This window comes from Hemicordylus capensis, chromosome 2 (genome assembly GCF_027244095.1).
Source record: "Hemicordylus capensis ecotype Gifberg chromosome 2, rHemCap1.1.pri, whole genome shotgun sequence".
Classification (NCBI taxonomy): Eukaryota; Metazoa; Chordata; class Lepidosauria; order Squamata; family Cordylidae; genus Hemicordylus; species Hemicordylus capensis.
The window spans coordinates 426,885,952-426,903,886 of record NC_069658.1 but is presented as its reverse complement, the minus strand read 5'-3'; the positions used below and the strand labels follow the sequence as shown (position 1 = coordinate 426,903,886).

General features: G+C 48.3%; 1 protein-coding gene across 5 annotated transcripts in view; it reads left to right on the top strand.

Moving 5' to 3' along the window:
- The first annotated feature begins 10,632 nt into the window (after positions 1 to 10,632).
- Positions 10,633 to 17,935, top strand: part of PRPF40B (pre-mRNA processing factor 40 homolog B) — a 41,829-nt gene continuing 34,526 nt past the window's right edge. For 2 of the 5 annotated variants that reach the window (XR_008315712.1, XM_053293840.1), the window contains exons 1-4: positions 10,633 to 10,813; positions 15,861 to 15,950; positions 16,359 to 16,508; positions 16,596 to 16,676. Coding sequence is in view for 3 of the 5 variants with exons in the window: in XM_053293840.1 (XP_053149815.1) it covers positions 10,811 to 10,813; positions 15,861 to 15,950; positions 16,359 to 16,508; positions 16,596 to 16,676 (324 nt within the window). In the remaining 2 variants the exon portion in view is untranslated. The remainder of the gene's footprint in view (positions 10,814 to 15,860; positions 15,951 to 16,358; positions 16,509 to 16,595; positions 16,677 to 17,935) is intronic. The other 3 variants (XR_008315711.1, XM_053293838.1, XM_053293839.1) reach the window with 2 other exon arrangements.

Genomic DNA, 17,935 nt, shown 5'->3' with positions numbered 1-17,935 from the left:
GAGTGCAACTTGGTTAGTCTCAAGGACAGTCACGTTGAGCTAATCTCACGGGGGGGGGGGGATCACCATGAAAATATTACAGACACTAGAGAGATTTCTTCTCACCACAACACTACCCTCTCGCAGACCAAGTCTTGAACCTCAACAAATCTCAGGAAAGAAGGGCAGGCAAAGCAACCAAGTTCTTCTGCCTTTTGGTGCTGCCAGGGACACCACGCTGCTGGACTGGGAAGCGGTGCTGATGCTGGGTGTGGGTTGTGCACTCGAAGTAAGTGCTCCAGCATCCTCCTCCTGGTTCAGACCCAGCCTCCTCTTCTCTGCCTGCCTCACCTCTTGAACCAGGAGGGCCCTACACATGGGCAGCTCACCAGGGGTGATGGCGTTGCCCTTCATGGTTGAGTCATATAGGTAGGCTAAAACATGCTCAGCTGATCGATCCAACTTAGTGCTGAGCTAATCCACCACTCCACTCCTCAACTGACCTGCCAGGGCACATGCTTTCCCAGTGGCCAGTAGGGTCTGGAGTTCACCCATCGTCTTCTCTTGGAGAAGAGCAGCAGGCAAAGCCTGGCTCAGAGCTGCGGCTTTGGCACACAAGCTGCTCGTTTCAAGGAGGAATAGCAGAAGTGTCAAGACCATCTTGGAAATAAGCTTCCAGTCCGTGGTGGAAAGGTTGCACACTCCCAAACCACAGTTCCTCGCCGGAGTGTGGATGACCGCCTCTTGATCCTGCAGGCGCTAGAGCAAGAGGAAGGTGGTTCCACCACATCTCAACATCTCTAGGGATGATGTGTCTAGGCCGAGCTCACACTGCCTCTCCTGGAGCATCCACCTACCCTTCTTACTGCAGCGGAAGTAGGTCACTGTCTTGTGGCACTTCTCCGTAACAGCAGCTGTGGCAGCAGCAGGTCCTGCAGTGGGGAGCACCCTACGTTCCCTCACCCTAGCCGCCTTGATGCCAAGTGCATCCATCACAACCAGCAGCAGCGTGTGTGCCATACAGCGTATGGACACAAACTGCAGCTGGCGTGCTGCCCTCAGCACGTTGGCACCATTGTCAGTGATCATGGAGCCCTGGCAAAGGTTTGGCCACCCGGACAGCCATTCCTCCAGCTAGCACCCGATGGCCACAGATAGCTCAGGCACCGTGTGATCTGTGTCCAGCAGCTCCACATGCAGCAGAGCCCACCTGGACTTCGATGCATGGGATGTGCTGGCCATGTCAACATCAGCAGATGCCATTCCCAATCTCTCCTGCCCCCAACAGTGCACAGTGAGGAACAGGAAAGCAGCCTGCACTCCACTACAGCTGGTCCACACATCTGTAGTGAAGTGCAGACTGGGGATTCCAACAGCCCCGACACAATCTCCTTGCATGCCCGATACAGAGAGAGCACCACCCTCCTACTGAAGGTGGTGCATGAGGGGATCTGGTAGTCAGGGGCAAGCAGCCGATCTGGAATGGCTGATCATCCAATCATCTCTCCAATGGCCTGGGTTATGAGGTATGCCTCTGTGTGACTAGACCACTTGTGCACCAATTGCACCCCGTGCGTGGCAGGCAACATCCCCTGCTTGAGAGCAGGAGCATGTGCCTTGCCACTGCTTGTCAAAGGCAGGTGGCTTAGTGCAGCCAGCGGGAGCAAGGATGATGCCATTTGAGGTGCCTCCATATTGATGCTGTTTCTAGAAGCTTGGGGTAGGGATGTGCACGGAACCACGGCGGGGCGGCTTGAATGCGGTGGGGGTCTCCCTTTAAGATTGGAGGAGAGTGCACTTACCCCTCCCGCCGCTTTCCCCCCACTGGTGTCTGTTTTTTTTTAACAGCCCATTGGAGTGGGTGCTGCAGTGGGTGCATCGGTCCTGTCCAGTGCTGCCATCGGTCCTATACTGTTTGGGTGCTGGTGGTACTACTGGGCCTGTTGGCTGACCACCACCAGCACCCACCACCACCCTCTGTCCGGGGCTGAGAAGGTCCAGGTTCAACAGGAATTACTTCCTTCTGCTCCTTCTCAGTCTTGGACTGGGAGGGGGTCGTATTGAGAAGGGGTATTAGTGAGGACGGGGAGGGGGGATCTGGCTGGGCTAGCAGCCATCACCTACTCCTCGGCTCCCACCAAGGCAAGAGCTTCTTCTCTGACACGGCTTCCCCCTACGACTTCTACCTCCGCCACCACAGATGGCTGTGCTGCAGGAGCAGGCATCACCAGAAGCGTGAGCCTGCATGCAACCACCTCTAGGGGAACATTGGTAACTTGGGGAGTAGGGCCCTTTTGCTGCCCTCACCCCAAACCAGCAAATGTAAAAATAATAATAATAATCACCCCTGCCTCTGCTCTCAAGCCTGCTCCTAGCCCTGCTCTGCAACCTCCTGGACATCCCTTCCACCAAACTAGGCCCTATTTAAAAAGAAATCTATTAAATATCAAACTCAACCTAAAACTAAACCAGGAGCACTTAAACCAATTAACCTGAAAAGCACTAAAACACCCACCCACACACCCACATACCAATTAACAAACCTCTAAACCTAAAACCACACCAAAACAAAAGCACAAAACCTACACAAACCAAACTACCAAACTCTAAACCTAAAACCAACCAAAAATGACAGTATGGGGGCGGCAGGGTGTGTGTGTGTCTCACCAATCCGATGAAGCAACCCAAGGCACCGGCACAGCAAAGTAAGCCAAAGGTAAGGTAATCCAAAAACAATGAGCAGCGAGGTACTCCAAATCTAATCCTGAGGGGTCAGGGTCAAGAAGGAGAAGCAGCAAGGGCAGGGTTCACCAGAGCAGAGCAGAGCAGAGCAGCAGGGTCCACTCCAAAGCAAAAGCAGGCCACAAGCAAGGCACAGCAGGGTAACAAGGCAGCCAGCTCAGCCAGAGCTCTTCCTCAGAAGCCAGAGGAAGAGTAAAGCCTGGCTTTAAATACATTTTGAAACGCCCTCTAAAAAAACAATCAGCAAGGGAGAAAAATTGTAAACAGAGCACACAAAATGGTGGCTGCCATGTTAGAACCATCAAACTAGTTCCATTCGAACCGGGCTTGATTGGTTTGGAACTTGGACCAGCCCCCTCTTTTTGAGGTCTGGTCTGATTCAAACTCCAACCGGTGGAACCGGTCTGGTTCGAGTCAAATCTGGTTCCGCACACCCCTCCCACAATATACCAACACAGATAGAGTGGCCCACATCCAGACTAGTGCTGTGATCTAGTGCAACAGCATAAACGATCATACTGCACTTTTATTTATATATTTATAGTAATAACCGTGGTAGTAGTAGTTGCTGTTTAATTTATACACCGCTAGACTCCAAAGTCTCTAAGAGGTTCTCTTAAAAGCTGATAAAGATGTTAAACTGTGAATGTCTATAGGAAGTACATTCCACAGCCCAGGCTCGCTCCCGAGTCGGCGCCAGACAAGCTGGAGGCATCTGGAGATGGACCTCTCTCAATGGCTTTAATGTACAGTGTGGGGATCATGCAGAAGAAGGCACTCTCCCAAGTAACCCGGTCCTAAGCCGTTTAGGGCTTTAAAAGTATTTACCAGCACTTTGTATTTTGCCCGGAAACCGATTGGCAGCCAATTCAGTTGTTTTAAAACAGCCATAATATGGTCTCCCCAAGAAACCCTGGAGACTAATCTAGCTGCTGCATTTTGGACCAACTGAAGTTTCCAAATTGCATACAACGGCAGCCCCATGTATAGTGCATTGCAGTAGTCAAGCCTAGAGGTTACCATTATATAATTATTAAAAAGTATAGAATTAATAGTAGCAGTCAGATGCAGAGGATGTGGCAGGTACATGCATAGCGTGCACACACAGTGCTGGGGCAAGGCTCCACAGACTAGAGTGAGTGCCCTACACCCCCTGCTACATTCCTACATGCATGAAAGGAACGTACCTTAAAATATCTTCTGCAATGCTATACGTAGATATGCTGTCTGATATTGAGGGAAATTACTCAAAGTAGTCCCATTGAAAGTAGTCCCATGCCTAACTTGTCCTTTTTAATTTAAGGGCTACTTGACTAGAAACTTAAGTGCTACTTGACTAGCAAGCCAGAGGTTGCCAGTTTGAATCCCCACTGGTATGTTTCTGAGACTATGGGAAACACCTATATTGGGTAGCAGTGATATAGGAAGATGCTGAAAGGCATCAACTCATACTGTGCGGGAGATGACAATGGTCAACCCCTCCTGTATTCTACCAAAGACAACCACGGGGCTATGTGGTGGCCTGGAGTCGACACTGACTCGATGGCACACTTTACCTTTACTTTTAATTTAAAGCGGACTACTTTGAGTAATTTGCTTATCATGCCAGCCACTATTCAGAATCCCACCACTGCTAACACCCTCCATAATGCAGGGGTGGCCAACCTGAGGCTCTCCAGCTGTTGTTGAACTACGATTCCCAATATCCCCAGTTGTAATAACTGAAGCTAGGGATGATGGGAATTCTAGTCCAACAACAGCTGGAGAGCCTCAGGGTTGGCCACCCCGGCACAATGTGTTCGATAGCACGCATACAATTTGCCTGGAGTCATGTGAGTGCAGGCTGCCCCGTAAAGAGAGAACTCTCAAGTCATTCACACATTGATCACGAAGAGAAGGGGATTGCATCCTTTTGCTTATCATGGAGTAAACTTGCTCACCAGCCACTGACTGCACATCTTTTAATTCTAACTTCAGCTCTTCTTTATGGTTGCCTTATCTGGGCCTACAGCCCTGGAAGTGAGTCCCCTTGGCTTCAACAGGAATGGATGGTCACACTGAGATACTTTGGACTTTTTCTTCCATACTGCATTCTTTGTGTGTCAACATCTAGCCTTACAACCTCTTTTGACCTCAATAACGCTAAATCGTTTGACCTGATTTATTAAATTGAGCTACATCTCTGATATCCTCAGATGCCTGCACTGGAGGAGCCATGGGGAGAAGGCGGTGAAGAAGGATGCTGTATAGGAAGGGCCAGTTCAGCCCCGATGTGATTATTCCTCTCGAGCACCCACAATCCCACAATGTTGTATTTATTCTCACACACACACACACACACACACACCACAATAAATGCCCTTAAAAGGGAGTGTGATTTATGCTCTTCTCCTTCTCCCCTTCAAAATCTGAAATTGCATCTCAAGAGATAAGCTATTTAGTGTTTGACAGACAAATGCCTTTCTTAGCTCTCCAGAAGAATTTAAAATGTTAGTCTCTGCTGGATACACTGTACTGGAGTCATCCTGGAATTCTTGTCCAAAATATAAATGTCTGTGGGATATATAGATGCCATTCTTCAGTGCACATTCATTCCTTCTAGATATGCAATATGAGAGTCCCCAAAATTCTACCTGCACAACCAGTTGAAACTACATTATAGATCTCCATGTAATGATATAAGATATTACTTGTGGATGTGTGAAACTGCTACCATGGGATAATTCCTTTGCTACCCTGAATTAGTCTCACCACATCAGGTGACTTTAAGGAGACTGTGTGTGCTTGACAGTCGCTTGAATTCATAGCTTAAGTGCAGGGTGATCCCATTTCAAATCTCACTTTGACCATGAACACACACATAGACACCATAGCAAAAGCCTTTAAAATGCTAAATATTGCTTGGTTAATATTGATTCAATATTACTATCGAACCATCATCATTATGCACACCAATCCTTCTAGCATTGTAGAGATTGACTTAGAGGAGCAACTCTGAATTAACATACAACCTTAAATCCTGGTCTGAGAATTGGGGAAAATAGCACTGGAGATGCAAGCTGGAGAGGAGATGTCCATTTGGTCTGCAGCCAAAGGTTTATAGGAGCATGCTCCATACCATCCACAACTCATGTTTCTGGGCAGTTTACAATAAAAAACAATGTTAAAAGCTGTTAAAAAACTGCAAATATAATTAAAAGCCTGGGTGAACCAATGTGTCTTAACTGCCTTTTAAAAAGTTGTGAGAGATGGGGAACTGAGGTCCCTCTAATTTTTTTTAATCTGTGTGTGGAATGAGTTTTGTTCTAGGCGGCAGTATCAAGGCACTGTGTGCGTACATGCATTCAGAGTGGGGCTTTCCTAATTCAACCTGAGTGGGATCTAAAATTAAATGAGCGGACATCAGAAAACTTATGAGCATGTGCACATGCACATGCCCTAGAGGGGACAGTGGTGGGGAAGCTCTTTTTTTTCTTAAATAGCAGAGAGGGAATTCCAAAGCCTTAGGGGTCGCAATGGAGAAGGCCCATCCCCGACTAGTCAACAGAGGAGCATGACAACTGCAGACAAACCTCTCCAGATGATCTCAATGGGTGGTGGGGCTTATGGTGAAGAAGACATTATCTTAAGCAGTATTCATTCATTAACATCTGACGTCAGACACGGGGGGCGTGGCTAGCCCCGCATCTGACGTCAGATGCGAGGGGGCGGGGTTAGCGGGGGCAGCTGCCGCGGCCACACACGGACCACCAGCGGCCCCGCTCCACCGCTGGTCTCTGAGCTGGGCAGTCAGGCTCAGCAGCCGCTCCTGCTCAGCCCACCGCAACAGGGGGGAGAGGGGCCTGCTTGCCTCACACACGCATCCCAGCTGCGTACATGGTGACTAGAATATCAGTGGTTCCGTTTCATGGCAGCAAGGGCTCATGACAGTGGCAGGAGCACCCCACCCCCCCACCCCGCTGGGCCCGGAGTGCCTCTGCACGTGAGAGAAAGAAAATCCCAAGTCATCCCTGCTGAGCTGCCTGGGTGGGCTTCTCATAAAACTATTCTGTATTTCCAGAAGATTTAAAATGCTGCTGCCGCCACCACCGCCACCCTCTTATTAACAGAACCTGAACTCCCCTGAGATTTGTGGTGGAATAGCACAGGGAAAACTCTCTTAATTTTGCTATTGGACAAGTACAAAAAAGCCCTTCCACGTATATGCCTACACGGGATGAGAAAAACTGTATGCTGCTGAGTGCTTGAAGATGCTTTTGCACCAGCGCAATCCCCTTTTCTGCCCCACTTTTTCCTGAGTTAAAAACCAACTCTGAGAGGCTTGTAAAAAGAAACAGTTTTATTTAATTACTACAGACTGCTTCCGTCTGAGGCTTTTAGCTTTAGATACTTAGTAGGTTACAAAAATACTTAGCAGGTTACCAAAACGAGGTTATCTTAGGCTTCAGTTTTAGGTTGCATTTAGGCATGCTTAGATGTTTGCAGAGTCTTTTGCAATGGCTAGGTGGGTTGAGCATAGGCTAGTGTTTATTTTAATTACGTTGCAGGTAAACAATAACAGAACAGTATCAGGGATATACAAAGCACACACACAAAGAAATCTAAGTTCATAATGCACAGTCTGACTAAACAAACTGTCCCTTTTGCTGGATTCCCTTTTCCTTGAAAAGTCACCAAAACTCTTGATGAGAAACCAAGCTTCCTGCAGTCTCTCACCCTGAGAGATTATCCTGCAGCTTCCAGCCATGAAGCACCCGACCCCATGCTAGTCCGCACTCTCTCCACGGACTTCCTTTCTTGTTCCCAGAATTCCCAGCAACAGCTCTCTAGGTCCCATTCCCCTAGTGGATGGATTGGGCAATCTCTGGAGGTCACCCACCTGTCAGTCAAAACAAGGGTTCACTTCTGGTTAACTCTTTAGAGGGAGGGGAGGCTGGTCACTACACTGTGAATACACATATTTGCACAAGTTGCCATTTTGTAACTTATTCGTCTCCCCAAGCCACCATTTTGTGACTGGCTCCACCTCTTAAGATGTGATTTTGTACTGGTAGCTCCCAAGCAAAAAAAAAAAAAAAAAAGCCGCTTCCAGAAGTCTCAAGTCTATCCACCACTGCGTACAGTTAAAATGCTACTCAATAAGGTGTCCCCCCCTATACTTATGAATATGACATGACAAATCTTTATATACTGCTTTTCAACATAAGTTCCCAAAGTGGTTTACATAGATATAAATAAATAAAATAAAATGGCTCCCTGTCCCTAAAGGGCTCACAATCTAAAAAAGAAACATGACAGGCACCAGCAACAGCCACTGGAGTGATGCTGTGCTGGGGACAGATAGGGCCTGTTGCTCTCCCCCTGCTCAATAAAGAGAATCACCACTTTTAAAAGGTGCCTCCGTTAGCAGGGGACTGCTTATGCAGTATATAACCCAGCCCCCTCCCCACCACCGACTAGGAGTACAGCATTTGATGAAGGCAGCATATACCGCATGCGGGGAGGGGATCTACCTAGCACCAACGTAGCCATGTGTAATGTACACATCTACGATAAAGTCTGAATACAGCTCTAATGGTTCAATCAACCAATCAATAAGTCTGGAGATCTGATTGTCTCTTTAGAAACAAAGAGTTAAGGGAATCTTGAGCATCCCTGCATATGTCTGCTTGGAGAGCTCACCTATCAAGGTAGTTTGGCAGGCAGGGAAGCTCCAGTATTATTATGCAGAAGTCCCAAATTTCGTGCATACTAGCTATTGGTACACATTGCTAGGGCACAGATTCCCATACTGGCACTGGGGCACATTTGTGTGTCACAAGAACTGCTAGCACACCACAGGAAATGCCCTAAATAAATTAAAGGCTTTGACGAGCCCAAGTACCTACTCTCAGAGACAGCTTCCCCCTGCATCTCTGCACAGTTTGCCAATCTGGCCTGGCATTTGCCCAATCAATCTTAACTGGGGGTGAATAATTCTGCTGTCTCTTTGCATCATTTCAATCCCTTCCAAGGAAACATGCCTGAACCAGTGACTCATGCAGAAACACAGAGGGCATGCTCTTTTAAAAGCAGGTACACTTACATATTCTAAAAATAAACTTTTTCAGGTGTGAGGTGGGCCTTCAATTTTAATTAAGAAAAATAAAATAAAACTAGCCAACCCCGCACAGAGCATCTGTGCAGCACTTTGGGGCCAGCTGTTTCCCCCTCCCTCTTTCTCCTGCCCCGTCTCTCCTCTCTTCCCTCCAGCCCGCCCTCTCCAGCCCTCCTCCCCTCCCATTCCTCCCCCCACACAGAGCCGCAGCGGGCGGCCAAAAAGGACCCGCCGCCACCGTTTTCTCTCCCCCCGCCCGCCGCCGCCTTTCTCTCCCCCCCCCCCCAGTCCTCACTTTGGAACTCTCGCCACTGCAGCAAAATCCTGGGCACGCATGTCCCAAGAGAATTAAATATATAGATAAAATCAGCTATCAGCCTGGGAAACACTGGGGTAGGGAAAGGTACATTTGGAGGCAATTATGCTAATAGCCTGATCCTAAACATGTTTACTCAACTGCAGGAACTGTTGATTTCATTCAGATTTTTGTTTAGGAGTGCTGATACAGTGAGAAAAGTGGAATATATGAAGTAGCTGCAGAGGGTTGGGATTATCACTTTTTTTCTGTCAGGGCTTCTGTGTTTTTAATAGCTGCCAGCCAGGCAGAAATTCAACAAGCAGATCATCTCACACCAGGGGAAATGTCACCTCTTAAACTTCTGTTACTTAACTGTTGAAAGAGCCCTGATGCCAGAAAAGAAAGATAAGTCAAAGTTTGGGCTTGTGTGCACAGTGCCCAAAGATGCGGAGATTCAATCTACCTTGAAGTTAGCCCCATACTCTGGAAGAGCCCTCCATTCATCCTAAACTCCACATATAGCACCCAAGAGTTGCCACCATTTTGTCTGACAGGGTTTCTGAGCTTTTAACAACTGCTTGTCAGGAAGGAATAAAACTAGCAAGATTTCCTTCATTACTATAGCTCTGTGGAATGGTGAAGGAACCTGTAAAGCCCAAGCAACCAAGAGGCAGTCATGCCTCCTTACTGTGTATATTTTCAAAGGCAGCGCCTCCAGCCATAATCTCCTTCTCCCAGCATGCCCCTTGGTAACCTCGGATGTGAACATATACAGCAAAATTCCGATGAAAATCTGTAAGAATGTCTTCCTCCCTTACCATCTATTCAGCTAAGCCTTTACAGCTTGATATTCAGACATCAGCGGTGCAAAACTGAGTCTAGGGGTATTTTCCAGATATCACGGTAAAGTTGCTAACTCTGGTGAAGCTATTCCTGGATATATGATTTTCTCAGCATTTTTCACAATATCAAGCCATGACAATCGCCAGAATTACTTGGGCAGTCCTCACCTGGAGATCGATACAGATTCCTGCAGACAGACTGCAGGCCAGTTCTGGAGAGTTGGCAATCCTAATTAGCTGGGGTAGTAACGTTTATTTCTATGTGAGACAGCTTCGCCCGCGGATTTCTGCATATCAAATTGATATTGAAGGGACGGGAGCTAGTTATTTTATTTTCTGGCCATTTTAAAACGGAAATAACACCACGAGCGACCATCTGTTATTTCTCTTATGTCCCCCCCCCCCGCCTCCTCCGCCCCCCCAACACATTTTTTGTATAACTCAAAGTATCGCATAACTGCATTGTGAATCTTGGTTGTCCCTATTTCTTTATTATTTTCCTATCCCTGGGAGAAAGAGAAATCAAGTTTTTTGCACATGCCCAGAGTCTCTCTTCGTTATGATGCCTTGGTCTTCCGTTGCAGAAGGCAGACTCCGGTTGGATGATCCCGCCAGACCCCTCCGATTGCACAGTCTACTCCCGCCCCCTTGTAGGATTGCCATGAGGCGCTGCGCTTGCTGCGCTTCTGTCCCTCCCAGCAGTCTGCCGCTTTGCTGCTGCTGCTGAAGGGGTGCCGCCTGGCTCCCCCTCCCGCCCTCTTCCCTCTGCCCGCCTCCTCCAATCGCGGCTGCCCTTACTGCCGGGTGGGCTGAGCTGCCCGCCTGCACGCCCAGCTGATCCGAGGCTCGGCCATGGTAATGTCTGCCGCTTTGTTATTCCCCCTCCTCCGAAGATCCGGGGCGGAGATGGGTTTGGGGGCGGAGGGGTGCGCGGGTGAGCTTTGCACCTTCCAAGCTTTCAGGGGACGGGGAAGGGGAGCATTCGCCGTTGATGGGCCACATTTCTCCCCATCTTCTGCATGGAAGATGTATGATCCGGTGTCCTCTTCCCGTCCTGCTCCCTGGCTGGAGTCCTCTGAGCAGTAAGGTGGGAGGGAGTGCAGGGAGTCCTTGGAAAGAGCCAGAGGAGGATGGGTAGCAGGGATGGTGAAGCATCCTGGTTTATGTAGGCGCACATACATGCACACACTGTGCAAAAATACGAAAGCACTCGAACATACAGTGCATACCGAGGCACATGAAATGCACCTGTGCAAAGCCCCAGGTGCATCCGTGGGAATAGGTGCATCATGTACAACATTCGTGTAGATTTTGTTCCTGCTCGATCCCAGTGGCTAAAGCTGGATTAACCTTATCCTTGGCCTAGTTTAACCCCCGGAAGGATAAACTAGGCTAAAGGGAGACAGCATCTTCCTCAAGGCCATTCAGTGAATTTTGTGGCTGAGCAGGGGCTGAGCACTTTGAACTCGAGTGGCTCCAGCACACTTCTGCTGCACCATATCAGCTGTCTCATCTATATCCACACCCACACATAAACACTTCAGTCCTGATGGGAGCAGGCACATGTCTATAAATTAGACACAGAGATCTCTGTGTGTGTGTACATAATTATATCATATGCATGTACTGATGCATATATGTAGAGAATGGGTGCAGGCAACCACCAAAATACACAATTATTTTTACACACATGTACATTTATCTTCATATAATACGTAGAGATTTAAATATGCATTACATGCATGTATGTACATTATATACATACTAGCTGGGCTGGTGCAGAACATCTGTGCCTCTAGTTTGCCACAGCCATTTTTTCTCTCTTCCCAACCGCCGCACTGCTTATTTTTCCCACCAGCCAGCCACCTGGCCACCTCCCCTCCTGCTGGCCACCTCCAGCGGCCGCCTCCTCCCTTTGGCCAGCCCACCACCGGCCACCATCACTGTTTTCTCCCCCGTCCTCATTGCTATCTGGGCAGCTGCTCGTGAACTCTCTCTAGAGCTGCCACGCATGGGATTCGCTACGGGTATGCCTTAGAGAAATATATATAAAGAAGATTGTAGATTCAAGAAAGCACATGTGGAAAAGGATACCTGTCTGATGCTTACCTGCATATGGACAACACAGATGAATCTGTACCTGTAAATACAAATATTTTGGCATAGGGATATGGACACACATGCAAGTCTGCATAGACACATGCATAGGTGTAACCATATACGCTCATTGAACCTATTCCTCAGCCAGAGTGAGATCTAAGCTCACTCACAGGCAGGTTTGTGCTGTGCTTTGGGAATCTATTCCCACTATTGGGGAAGGAGCAGTTTATAAAAACCTCCCTGAGGCCAAAGTGAACAGCAGGCCTGATGTTGCTCACGGGGGTGAGAGGGGGTTCGCACCATCCCCTGAACACATGATGTAGAAATGATTCCCCCTGGACTGCACTCAGATGTCCTTCCATGTAAGTGTTGCAGAACTTCTCTGTGACTCACGCAGTCTGAAATGGGTCTCCTTGGCCTTGTGTTTAGAACCATGTATTGAGGCTAGTGCCTAGATGCTATATACCACAGTGAGGTGAGATTCTTTACCACCGGTGTTCCCTCTATCAGGGATTTCCCAGATGTTGTTGACTACAGCTCCCATAATCCCCAAGCAGAAGCCATTGCAGCGGGGAATTCTGGGAGTTGTAGTCAACAACATCTGGGAATCCCTGTTAGAGGGAACACTGTTTGCCACTCATTTATACTAGAGGCCAGTTCAGATTTGACTTCCCCTCCCCCCTGCATCCCTTTTCTAATTTTGGACTGTTGATTAAGGCCTAGTCTACACATACATTAGGATGAGGTGGTAGAGTGGACTCTGCCACTGCAGATGTGGGATGCCATCCTCGCCCCACACCCCACCTGCCTCCTTTTTAAAGCCCTGTAAATAAATAAGGTAGGAAGGAGAAAGGTTCTAGCTCAGTCAGCTCCCAGCACAATACATTTTAATGAGGAACATTCAGAACTATGAAGTCTGAGGTGGTACATCCGTTCTGGCACCTTAGAACTCTGATACCTCATTTCCACCTCATTCTGCTGTGTGTGTAGCCAAGCTGTATGCAGGGAAGAATCAGATATAATGTGGATATGCTTCCATTTACCACCAAACATTATTGTTCATCCCTAAACATAGCCATTCATTCATAATTCTCCATCTCCCCTCATTGTCATTGTTGTCTGCTACAAGCCATAACTATCTGATTCACTCCAAATATAACTTTGTCGGTTCACCTCTATATACCCATATATCCTCCAAAAATATAGCGACCATTCTCTCGTCTAACAGAAAAGAACAACATGCAATACAATCCTAAGTGTGTTTATTCAGAAGTAAGTCTCATTCCACACAACATAGGCAGTGAGATTACCTATGGAACTCACTACCACAAAATGTGGGGACAGCCACTAGGCACAAGCTTACTAGGATTTTTTTAAAAGGATTAGACAGATTCGTGGAGAAGATGGAGGTTTACCAGTGGCTATTAGTCATGTCAGCTCAATGAGATAGCTGTGTACAAAGGCAGTATCTCTCTGTGTTCTGGTTGCTGGCAACAAATCACAGGAGATGACTTTCTTCTTTGCATGTGGAACATCTGACAGGCCATTGATGGAGACAGAATGATGGGTTACATGGACCTTGGTCTAATCCAGCCAGACAACTCTTTGGGGCTATTCACATGACTGGGTAGGCCGGTAAGGTAGGGTTCAGCCTACCTTCCCCCAAATGATAGATCTTGATCCATTGGCTCAAAAGGCTCATGCCCATATGACCTGCGCTGCAGGGAGCAGCACAGAGCAACAGAGGCTGGGACTCATTTTCCTACCCTCCACATATCCCACAATGCACCGCATGACAAGCACAGTGCCTTGGGGAATTCACTTATCTGATGGGCGCTCTAGGCACCTGTCTCTGTGTCTCCTCGGCTCCATGGAGCCAAGGAGACACACAAGCCCAGCAGCTGGGTTAAAGGAGTGCTTGCTCCCTTAACCTTGGTTAAGAGCTGGGCTTAGGAGCAGGATTAGGTTGGGTGGGAGCACCGAGATCCACGCAGGAGATCCTGGCCCATCTCCACACAGCCGGGCTAGGCTGCTTGTGAGAACATCCTCTTCATGTCCTTAAGGAGTTTCACTTACATCACACTGGAGGGTAACTGTTTCTTGATAGCTGTTTTTCTGTTCTTGCCTTCGTGGTCTCCATGCTACATTCTGTGTTTAGGAGGAAAACCTCTAGAGCAACATTTCTTAACCTTGGGTCCCCAGATGTTGTTGGACTACAGCTACCACCATCCCCAGCCATGGCCTTTGTGGCTGGGGATGATTGGGAATTCCTTCAGTAGGCCACCCACACACAGCACAACATTCCATCCTCATTATAGAAATCTGAATTCTCTGCTTGCACCTCCAAGATTTGCTATCCTGCAGAGCCTCGCTTTTGCTCTCTATGGGTGCTTTTGTAGGTGAGAGATTTGCCTGCAGTTTCCTGGGGTGACCTTTATACTAGCAGAGCTAATAAGTGTCGGGTCACACATTTAGAAAATAACCCTAACAACAACAAAGAGACTTGTGGCACCCTAAAGACGATTAAATTTATTGTTCCATATGTGTTTGTAGACTAGAGCCCACTGATGCATGAAATATCTTCAGTAGGCACATAGATAGATATAGATATAGTACATAATGGTGCCCAATGGCCAGAAAATGCAGGAGATAGTCTGTGATAATTCTGTGTAAAATGTATGTAAGATAAGCAAGTATAGTGACAATTCACAATGGCAGTAATTTGTGGTAACACATTCTTCCTAACTTTGCCACGTTAACTAATACCTGTAGTGGAGAAGGAATACATTGTCTCAGTTTAGGTTTACACAACTGGAATCAAACTTCCTGATGCATTTTAATTCAGCACTTTCACACAAGAGTCTTTTTTAAAAAGTTCCTTTGTTGAACATTGCTGACTTAAGGCAGGGGAGTACCCTGGGAGACTGAAATGTTTTCAGCACTGGTTTTGGAATGTTATTGTCTGATTTCTGTCCATTATCAGGAAGTTTGATACTGTCTGCTTAGGTTTGAAATGAGACTATGGTTTCCTCTCCCACTGCAGAAGTTACATAAGAAGAGCCTTGCTGGATCAGGCCCAATTGGTCCAGGTTCCTGATTCCCACCAGATGTCTCTGGGAACCTCACAAGCAGTAGATGAAGGCATGTCCCTTTTCCTGCTTCTGCTCCCTTACAACTGGTATTAAGAGGTGTCCTACTTTGAAAAATGACAATTAACACAGCAAAACGGTTAACATACCAAAGCCAGGAAGATTGGGTTATCAGCAATTACTGCTCTGCCCTTGGGAAACATCACTGTTCTTATCTGATATGCATATTACAATATCATACATTGCATTAATCTTTAAGGTGCCACAAGACATCTGTCAAATGGCATATCAAAGCCCAGAAGTCTTTTCAGTAGAACTCCGGAGCCATTTCCCACGTATGTGCTTAAAAACATGGTACCACTTCCTTGAAACCTGAACATTTGTTGCAGTCCTAAACCAGTTCCAGACCTTGCAAGTATATTCCAAACTGCATAAAGATGGAGCCGACGAGCTCAGAGCGACATGTTACCCTCCCAGCCTGGTGAGATAAATTTGATTGAGGGCCCGTGCGACTAGTCCAAAGACACCTAGCAGGCTTCATGGCAGAGTGGTGATTCTAACCTGGGGGTTTGCCCCATCCAAGTTCAATACTGAGCCCCCACAGGAATCATCACTTCTGCTGACTTTGCCTTCTACAGTTCTGAGCTCAGACAGTGTTCCCTGCCATTTATGCTTTCCTTTTCTCTCTCTCTCTCTCTCTTTGCTGTTTGCAGTCAGCTCCAGACGCTGGCAGTGGCCCTCCTGGGCAGCCGCCCCCGTTCCCCCCCGCTCCACCACCGCCACCAATTCTGCCTCCACCCTTTGTAAGTCATTGGTTATTCCATGTTGCATGTCAGCATGCTTAGCAGCATCCCAGTTGCTTGGCCTGGGTAGGGGTGTGTTGTCTTTCTATGCCACTTTATATTTAAAAAGTGATGTGCGGGGGTGCTGCATGGACTTGATGAAGTGTGCATGGGAGTGTGTTTTGGGTCTGTGTATGTGTGAAAGAGAAGCAAGGGTGTTTTTACCCCTAGGCGGATGATTATTTACAAGGTGCAAATAGGCAAAAGGTGTGTGGTCAGAAGTTATGCCACAGCAATGTTGCCTTTTTTCTGATGTGATCCCGACTCGTTCCTTCTTGAGAGAGGACCAAGGCTTCCTCTGGTTGCTGGCAGCAGCTCTTTTTTATCTCTTGTTGGGTACATCCATGGTCTCTTTCCCCTTGCTTCTAGATGCCTCCTCCTGGGATCCCACCACCATTCCCCCCAATGGGACTGCCCCCAATGGGACCACGCCCACCCCCTATGCCACCCATGCCTCCGGGCATGATGCCACCTCCGCCGCTGATCCCACCCATGCCTGGACCTCCTCCCCTGGGACAGGTAATGCCCATCCACATTGCCTCTCTTCTGCTTAGTTGTCTACCTGCTTCTGTCTTGTGTGTGGCCTTACCTTCCCTTTGTCCCCAGATGCCCACTATGGTGCCACCAATGCTTCCCGGAATGATGATGCCTGGGGTGCCAGCTGGTCCTGTATCTGTTTCTGGAGGGGTGAGTGTCTAAGGGGGCAGGGATTCAGGGGGTTGAGGTAGGGTGCGGGTGTCTGGCCTTTGGCATCGAGGCCACAAGTGATGCACACGGCAGGAGCTTGTTGGCCCAACTGGAGAGGAGCAGGAGGGCCCCTTGTCTAGGCTATGCCACTGAGTAAGGCTATGCTCCTGCCTGCCTCTCTGGTCCTGTGCTGCTGCCTGACGGAGCACAAGCTTGGTATGCAGAGAGCCCCTCATTCAATCCCCAAGAGGTTCAGTTAAAGGGCTTCTGGTAGTCGGCTTGGAAAGCCCCTGTCCGCAATCCTGGAGACCTGCTGCCAGTCAAAGGAAACAGTACTGACTGGGTAGATCAATGATCTAACCTGCTGTGAGGCTACTTCATACGTTCACAAGTACCACCTTCTTCTAACACTGTAGCACAGTAGAGCCTGGGGGCAGTGGGGAGGGGAGAGCCCAGCTGCTGAGGCAGGAGCATCCCCCCTACTTTCCTTGGCACCAGTACGCTTGAGTATCTCTGCTCAAGTCCACAGGCACGGAGGAAAGCGGGGAGGGAGCCAAAGGGAGAAAAGCAAGGGGAAAGTGAGGCAAAAGGCAGAAAGCAGAAAAGTGGGTGGGGTGCAGAAAAGTAAGGGCAAAAAGCAAAGATAAGAGTCAGAAAAGCGTAAAGGAGGGAGGCAGAAAGGAGAAGCCAAAGGCAGAAAGAGGGGCAGGAGAGAGAGATCAAGGAAAGAAAATGGGGGTTGCAACAAACCAAAAACCAACACACAAGATAAGATAGCAACAGATCAGGCTTTCCAGCAGCCAGCCGTTCTTCCCAAGCAGGGAGCTTCCTCCAGCCCCTCCTCCCCGTGCCTGTAACTTCCTGTTTGTCTTACTGGCTACAATGGCCTGCTAATCAAACTGTTCCCGCCAGTTTAATTCCTAGCGGGCGCCGACCTGGCACCGTCCCCACAAGGACGTTAAAAAATGGGCAGAAAATATAGCCCCTGAAGCCACCACTACTTATTTTTTATTCCCTTTTGGGGGCGATGCCAGGCCCGCACCCCCTAGGAATTAGACTGGCTGGAACAGCTTGATTAGCAGGCTGTTCTAGCCAATGAGACAAAAAGGAAGTTACAGGCATGGGGAGGAGGGGCTGGAGGAAGCTCCCTGCTTGGGAAGAATGGCTGGCTGCCAGTAAAGCCTGATCTTTTGCTTCCTTCTGTGTGTGTTTTTGTTTGGAGTGAGTGAGGGGGGTATAGCCATTCCTGCCCTTACCGG